At 35.3% G+C, this 8,897-nt stretch overlaps 1 protein-coding gene across 1 annotated transcript; it reads right to left on the bottom strand.

Moving 5' to 3' along the window:
• Positions 1–390: 390 nt before the first annotated feature.
• On the bottom strand, positions 391–5,350 carry LOC130825045 (cyclin-dependent kinase F-1-like). The gene is made up of 2 exons (XM_057690071.1): positions 4,710–5,350; positions 391–1,551 (listed from the first exon to the last, which is right to left on the bottom strand). Exons 1-2 carry the CDS (start codon positions 5,199–5,201, stop codon positions 616–618), a joined length of 1,428 nt encoding a protein of 475 aa, XP_057546054.1. The 5' UTR covers positions 5,202–5,350; the 3' UTR covers positions 391–615.
• Between the last annotated feature and the right edge of the window lie 3,547 nt (positions 5,351–8,897).

An 8,897-nucleotide genomic window follows, 5' to 3' on the forward strand; every position in this document is an offset into this window, starting at 1 on the left:
CAATAAAATACATATTTCGTTGTATTTATTTATTGTATTATTTTGTTGAACAATATGCATGTACTTATGACAGAAAATCATAACACAAACCATGATGCATGGACATCTATACTAGTAGGCTATATTTGTGAAACATTGTTATCATTGTACCTAGTGTATATTGTTCATAGGAAACTATGATTAGGGTCTGAAAAGAAAAAAAAGGTGGCAACTCATACCCATAAACAAAGATGCGGCCAAATAGTCTCTCGGCTCGTGAAAGATCCTCAGAAAGAGAGGTTCTTGCAACGAAACAGACTGAGTAAAACTGAATCCGCAAGCTTGCATCTTACCACACAAAGTTGGCCCTTAATCATGAAATAATGAATAGCAATTGTAGACTCTCATAAGTAGAGTATTCAATTACAAATCTTCAATTTGAAAATTTTATGGAATTACAATTCCAAATGGAACTGTAACCAGTTCAATACAAAATTTATATGTATAAATATAGTGTAAGTTGTGAATGTCTTTACTTTTACAAACTAGTACAGGTATGTAAACCTATACTTTGTGCTGGTTTGAGAAATTGAAAAAGACGAAGCTCAGTTTTCGCGCTATAATCTCTGATCCTTCTTAGTCGAAGCGAATTGAAAAACTGCTGTCGGTTTTCCTTACATTTACTCCATATTCGTCAAAATCTGAGTCGGAACCTGTTCCCCTGTAGTCGAACCAATTACCGGCTGAATCCTCATCAGGGTCACATTTAGTTAATGGAACTCTCAGCTCCGAAATCGGGACTGGCAAAGGATCCTCAGTAAGGTACTTGTCCTGTAACAACTCCATTGCAGTAGCTCTACTTGCAGGATCAAAACACAGGAGCTTCTGGACTATTAGGATCTCGTCTGGAGAACGGTTTGACAAGCATGAAGCTATCCCGGCTGGTTTTTCTATCTTACTGAACGAGATTATTTTATAATCTGGGAGGTTTGAACAACCAGGGAAGGTCTTCTCTGTTAAGTTGCCCAATACATTGAATATTCTAGAAAGCTGATCAATATCCGAGGTTCCAGGAAAGAGTGGCTCTAAGCTGAAAAGCTCGGCAAAAATGCACCCTAATGACCAGAGGTCGATTTCCACTCCATAGTTTGTCGATCCATAGAGCAACTCGGGAGCTCTAAACCACCGAGTCCCCACACATGAAGTTAGCGGGCCATATCTGTTCTCCCCTCCATCGGGTTCATATGTATAAGAACCCTTTAAGAGGTCATCTTCTACTTCGCTTGTTGTGCAAGTAGCAAGACAGGAATTATCACCATCAAGGATGTTTGAGTCCTTGTCAGTGTCGTCTGTAGCAGCGGCTTTAGCCTTCTGCTCAAATAAGTGTCTGAAAATTTCTTCTTTGCTTTTGATACCTTGCTCTTCGCTTGTGCAAGCCTCTTCACTCGAGTCATTGATGATAACTTCAGGTTCTTGAAGTGTAGAGGGCTGGCCTTGAGCAGCAGCATTTGAATCATCGTGTTGCAAGCCCTCAACTGATGCAACAAAGCCTGGCTCCAGAAGAATCCTTGCCTGAAAGAACAGTTATGAATAGATTTATTGTTACAATCATAGTTAAATGGAACGTGAACGTAGCCACGTTCCGCAATCCTGGAACGTTCGTTCCCAATCACCACAAAACGCGACCCAAATCGCTCAAGGTGACGTTCCGGTGCAGAAGACCTTCTCTAAAAGGTTTTTTTGGCCTTCATTTACAAATTTTTTTTAAAAAAAGGAGAAAAAAGTGATGAAACTGAGTAATCAAAAAAAATTCCACTTGAAAATCATTTTACTTTAATTTTGTTTTCAAATATATATGTTATACATAATATATCTCGTTCCCAATCGTTCCTGAGTCAATATAGGTTGTTGTCCGTGTTCCCATTTCCGTTCCCCGTCCCAAACCGAATGCCGTCCCAGTTAACAATGGTTACAATGAAATACGATATGTGAACAATTAGCAACTTTTTAAGGTGAACCGCGAAAGAAGGCGTGTAACTTGCCAGTAAAATTAGAAATTTTGCCACCCATCAACTTGAAAAAAAATGGATGCTAACAGTTCTAACTCGTAACTCCCAACTATACTCGACATAAAACCATCACATAGTTACCCATAAACCTAAAGAAGAAGAAATTTTGTTATTAATGAGTTCTTCTCAGTGTCACATGATTCACTAAACTCCTCGCGAATCGAAAAAAGTGCATTATTGTCATTTTTGGACTACTCTAGAACAAATTTGAGCGAATCGCGAAATCAAAAACCAAATTAGTTAGCGAATCATGTTACACTGGTTCTTCTCCCTTGACCCTCCACTAACACTAAAGTACTAGTGTTAACCACCACCCATCCTCATCTTGCATTTCCTCTCCATTCCACTACAGTAGACCTAACAACATATTCTACATGCAGCAATAATATTTAGTTAGATGGAAGAAAAGAAAAGCATAGGAGGTAATAAAGGCAATTGGTACGGAAGGTAACATGCTTCCCACTGGCTACCAGACTACCATACGACAAAAATAGCACATACTACCCGTGAATGGCTGTTCAACAATGGCTAATCTTAATAATTTAGTTCAATTTCCCGGGCAAGTGTAATGACCAAAAGTTTAATTATGTGGACTTATTTATAAACCTTGTATTGTTAATTGTGGTATAAGACAATTGATGAAACTTAGCAGATGGTGATGGTTTTTGTTAATGCAAGTGCCAATACTCATGACTTTGAACACTTGATCGAACATGCCTAAGCTTGTACTATGGACAAAGACTTTGAGGGTGTGTCATATGAAAGTGATGTGGCGTTTGGTACGATCAATGAGGTGGTCAATACGAGGCTTCAATAAGGGGTGAAGCCATGCCTTGAACGAGTCAAGGCATGGGAAAGAGTGTTGCTCGAACAAAGCAAAAAGTGGAGAACAAAAAAGAAGATGGCTCAGCCAAACTAGGCATTGCTTGACCAAACCTGTGTGCTGCTCGACCTGTGCTCGTTCGAGCAGTGGTGAGCTCGTTCGAGCGGAGCAGAATTCAGCAAGCAGAAGGTCTCTGGAAGGTGTGCTCGTTCGAGCACTCAGCATCGGATTCCTTTTGGGTCGTTTTGGTCTACGTTTGCACTGATGTGGAGCATTACATCTATGTTTAATACTTTAATGTTATTGCATTGTTTATGATCATACTTATTGATATGTTAATTGTGGGGGTTAATTATGGGTTAATGGTGATTAAGAGGGAATTCTAAGAGTCATGTATACCTTGGTTATAAATAGGATACATCACTCATAGAATCATTCACCACAAACACACATTTTGTTGAGAGGTATACATTGTTAGAAACTTGAGAGTGTTCTTACTTTGTTTTAGCATTTTATGATCTTGAGAGGATTGTTCTCAAGATAGGGGAGGTTTATCATACATTATAATTGTTGAATTCAATTATAATAAAATTACATTTGACGGGAGGTATCTTGAGGGGGAGGTATCCAAGATACCTCATAAACACTTGTCTTCGTTTTAGCATTTGATTTTAATCTTGTTTTTCATTGTTGAACCTCTTTGAGGCTTTCATTTCAGTTTTAAAGATTTTTAACTATATTAGGTAGTTGTATAATATATCAATGACCTGGGTGGCTGGGTTGCATTCCATGTGGGTGGGAATTAGGAGACACAATGGCTGAGCTGAAATGTGACAATAAGGCAGAGAATAGAGCCAACCAATGTTAATTAAGAAGAGAAAAAGAAGACAAAGGGCAAATCACTACACTGTCTACATACCATGTAACTTGTTTAACCTACATAATATATAGCTTCATGGTTAGGACTGATTTTGGAAGACACGACCCAAAGTTGGGATTAATGTATAATCGAAACGTGGGATTATTTTCAAGAAGAAATATAATTAACACTGTTGGTTTCAATAGTTCAAACTCAATGTCCTGAATCCAAAGGGATCAACATTATAGTCTACAATCAAAGGTAACCCAACGCATTCAAGCATCCGATTAAAGAAGTAAGTTACTCGAACACATCAAAACCGAAATAACGAACCAGGCACATCACAACCTCAAAGCCCAACTAAATAGAAGCCAGAAATTATGCAAACAGTAAGAATCAACATCAGCATAACCATCGAGATCAGTACGATCTTTAATTTCAGCTTATCAACATTAGCACAACCGTCAACAGTAAGAATCAACCAGAACCTTTTCATATATAATGGCACAGATTACACTCATCTAGATCCATAAGCAATCAGCAAAAACAAGACATATACCCATCAACTAGATATTCCTACATAAAATCACCAATTTGCAGTTAACCATAAGAAATCCTTACAGAAACAAGTCTCAAAATCATAAATGCCCATGAGATTTGATTCAACTATTACTCAAAATCAAAAATGAATTAGCCAAAATCAGCTAACTGAAATCTACCCGAATAACAATAATACCAGTCCTATCATGTTCAATTAGATCCCAAATACATCAAAAACAAACTCAAAAGTTTGAATTATTGCTAGAATATATAACTAACGCACATTCAAGAAAGATCAAATGAAAAATTATCCAATATTGTATAACAAAAACCATTTAATTTGCAAGTTCATTCAAACAATTACTCTACAAGCATTACAATACCAGATACAAATTACCCACAAATCATCACAAATCTAAACATAAATAAATCATCTCACCTGACCAAAATCAGCCAATTTCAAAACACCACCTTCAGAAATCAACAAATTACAAGGTTTAAGATCACGATGAACAATAGAATTCCTATGACAAGCATCAACCCCATGTAATATCTGGATCATCCATCTCTTAATTTCCCCAGGAGAGATCCCATCTTTCCAATTCTTCTTAGCTTCTCTTATCAAAGAAGCTAAATCAGTTCTAAAATACTCCAAAACGAGAACAGCATCTTCATCTTCCCTCCAAAAATACTCGTGCAAGATAACTACATTTGGGCAATTTTTTAGGGTTTGAAGAGCCTCAATTTCACGAAATGCACTCTCATAATCATGGATCTCTTTCAAGGCGACCAAATAACCATCTGATCGTCGGTGTGCACGGTAAACATCTGAGTATGCACCGGAGCCAATTCGTTCTAGAATTTCATACTTGGATGTAATTTCTTTTCTTCCATAAATGCTCCAACTTTTTGATGATGTGGGTGAATCCATTTTCTGATTGTAGTTTATGGGTTTTTGGGTTAGAATGAATGGCTACACTTCAGCAATGAAGGAGTGATGATGAAGAGGAGACGAGACGAGACGAGACGATAAACTTCGTAAAAACAAAAGACAAAAGTTGATTCAGTGTTTTGTAAATATACTTATTTTGACGAAATTTTCGAACCACTCCTCTATTCATAATAATTGTTACCGAACATATTGTGTCGAAAAATATCATTATTATCGATAATAAATATATTGAAACAGAGAAAGTATATGTTTCTTAAATGATTATGCAATGGATAATAAAACCACTGTTGGGAGATATCCTTTTATAATGAGATTATTAACTCAATCGGTTTAAATATAATTTTTTATAATATATAATTAGTATTTGTTATAATTGATTGTTTTAAGATTAAAAATTGATTTTTTTAAAAATAAAATTATACTCCCTCCGATCTTATGAATTAGTCCCATTTGCTTGGGCACGGATATTAAGGATTGTGTGAGGTCCATTAAAAAGGGTAAATAGTAAAGGGTAAGTAGTGAAGGATAAGTAGTGAAGGGTAGTTGGGTAAGTAAGGTATATGGGGGTATATTCGTAATTACTTGTGTGAACTAAGGGTATTTAAGTAAAAAAAGGATTGCCAAAAATAGAAATAGGACTAATTCAAAGGTTTTGCCAAATAAGGAAATGGGACTAATTCATAAGATCGGAGGGAGTATTAATCATTTAATTGATCTCCTTATATATAATGTCTGAATTGATCACTTTGACGTTGAAATTGAAGACTTTAAAAACAATTAATCCATTTTAAGGTCATAAACTTGTTAGTAGAAATTGATCACTTTAATCTCAGAATTGACCACTTTTAGGTCAAAAATGATTTTTTTAAATTGTTTTATTTAACGTTTACTTTAATTTGAAATTTATCACTTTAATGTTAGAATTGATACCTTTAAGGTAAATTAAATTTTTATTTTTTTAACTTTTAAGTATGAGTTAGCTGGTTAGTACTCGCCTCATAATGATGTAGTATCTTGTGAGTTGTGGCATTTCTTAATTTGTGTTTAGGGGTGTTCTATGGGTCGGACCCCTATTTTGAGCCCTTATCCAGCCCGTTTTTAGAAGGACTTTGTAAGGGCAGTGCCGAAAATGGGCCATAATATAATTAAAATGAAACAGGTTATAAAAAGGCTCAATAAGGGCCGAAAAAGGGCCTTTGTAAATAACATAATTAATATATAATTTAAATATTATAAATGACAATGTCAATGGAATTATTAATATTTTTTCAATTTAATTATTATAAATGATAATTTAATTGTTTTAAATTGATAAATCGGGAGTAAAATAATTTTTAGTAGTAAATATGGGTCGGGTTGGGCCGGACTGGGCTTTGAAAGCCCGACCCATTTTAAGCCTATTTTAATTATAAAGGATCCTTACTCGATCCGGCCTATATTTGCTAAAGCTCGACCCAGCCCATTGACTACCCCTATTTGTGTTCGAGAAATATAAAAGAGTAAGTAACCAATTGGATCCAATCATCAAACTATATGATATGCCTTTTAAAATTGATGGCGATGCTCATTTTTGGTGAAAAAATTATTAGCATTGTAACAAATAATATTTACAATGTTAAAAAGGACATTATATATCTCGTGATTTGAGTGCCCTTTAAAAATATTCATTTAAAAAAATTATTAGCACTAGCAATAACTATTTCAAATATCTTTCTCAATTTGTGTGATTGCAAAATTGGTGGACAAGTACTAATTTGACGATTTTTAAAACCGTGCACGTTAATGATGATTCCAATGTTCGTTTCTTATTAAATTATCATGATAGATAAAAATAACGTTAAATGTATTTCCGATGTGCGCCTAAGAAAACTAGACGAATAATTACTTATTTGTGGCGTTCGTGAATATTCATGCACTTCTATCCCCATGCTCATCCATTAGGACACTAATCCCAGAATACACTAAATGCCCGTTGGGAATTATAATAAACATTTATTGTAATTTTGGTGAAAAGAACTCTTTGTAAAGTTTAATGATCATTATTGTTATAATTCAATCATCCCATTTTTTTTCACAAATTTCACATTAATGTACTATTTGGATGTGGTATTTGGAGGTGATGAAAAACTATTGAAATGCAAATATCAAAGAGGTTCAACAATGAAAAACAAAATGAAAATCAAATGAAAAATGAACACAAGTGTTTATTAAGGTATCTTTGATACCTTCCCCTCAAATGTAATTTCTTTATAAATCATTCAACAATACAAGTATAATAAATCTCACCTTATCTTGAGAACAATTCTCTCAAAATCATAAATGCTAAAACAAAGTAAGAACACTCTCAAGTTTCTAACAATGCAATAGACTACTCTCAATATGTGTGTTTGTGGTAATTTGTTCTTATAAATGATGTATCCTTTTATAGAGCAAGAATACATCATTCTAGAACCACATCATTACTCATCATTAATCCACACAATAAACATCAACATTAACCCTCACAATAAGTATGACAATAACCAACAATAAACATAGCAATAAAACAAGGAATAGTATGCTCTAATAATGTCATACCATAGTTCAAACGTCTCAAAAAGAATCCTAGGCAAAGTGCTCGAACGAGCACTCAGTTCAGAACCCAGTGTTTGATGCAGCTCAATGTGCTCGAACGAGCACTTTAGTGCCTTGAACGAGCACACCTCTCCGGCCCACTTTTGACTTTGTTTTCGTGCTGCCTTGTTTAAGCAACATTCATAACGTGCCTTGCCTTGTTCAAGGCATGGTTCCACCATTTAGTGAAGCCTCATTTGCCTCACATTAAGCACCTCATCGATCGTTCTAAATCTTAATCCACTCACATGCGACTCATCTTCATCGTTCCTCTTCAAAATACAAGCTAAGGCATGTTTTGATTAAGTGGCTACATTCATCAGCATTATTAAGTTTTTTGCCACTTGCTTTAACTATCTCCCCCTCAAGTCTAATACTCTTATCATCCTCAAAAGTAACTATCTTTGACCCAAATACATTTTCCATCAGTACTTTTGTGGCTTAGGCTACCACAACCAACTTGTAACTCATACAAGTTCCTCTTACTCCTTATTCCCTTCTTGAGCACCATACCCCTTATAATGACTTTCAAAACCCCTTCATTTGCTTTGAAAGTGCATTCCATATTCTCAAGTCTACCCAATGAAATAAGCTTCCTCTCAAACTTAGGTGTATGCCTTACATCACCAAGTCTTCTTCTGACATCTCTATGTGTCTCAATTTCAACTTCCCTAATACCTTCTACTTTCACCTTTTCATAATCTGATAATGTAACAAGGCAACTATCATAATAACTAAGCTTAGTAAATTTTTCTTTTTCACAACAAATGTGGAATAAGCAACCGGAGTCTATTATCCATCCCTTATATGAACCACTCCCTTATCAACTAATAGAGCCCCATCATAGTCATTATATCCAACAAAGCATAGAGCGGCACTAGTGCTACTCTCATTCTCATTTCTCCCACCATCCCTTAAGTTTTTCATTCTCTTAAGGTCCTATTTAAACTCTTTGTATATCATTTGTATGTGCATTTCTTTTTACAATAGTAACATTCTTTGTCACTAAGGTCACCCCTCCCATGAGACTTTCTGTAACACCCCTGAATTTCCGACCCCTTA

The sequence above is a fragment of the Amaranthus tricolor genome, chromosome 10, assembly GCF_026212465.1.
Source record: "Amaranthus tricolor cultivar Red isolate AtriRed21 chromosome 10, ASM2621246v1, whole genome shotgun sequence".
Taxonomy (NCBI): domain Eukaryota; kingdom Viridiplantae; phylum Streptophyta; class Magnoliopsida; order Caryophyllales; family Amaranthaceae; genus Amaranthus; species Amaranthus tricolor.

What these genes read in the sequence shown, in the direction of transcription:
- LOC130825045 (XM_057690071.1), bottom strand. Translation starts at nt 5,201, where the DNA reads ATGGATTCACCCACATCATCAAAAAGTTGGAGCATTTATGGAAGAAAA. An exon ending in AATTGGCTGATTTTGGTCAG is followed by an intron (nt 1,552 to 4,709) that starts GTGAGATGATTT and finishes CTGTTCTTTCAG; the next exon opens with GCAAGGATTCTTCTGGAGCC.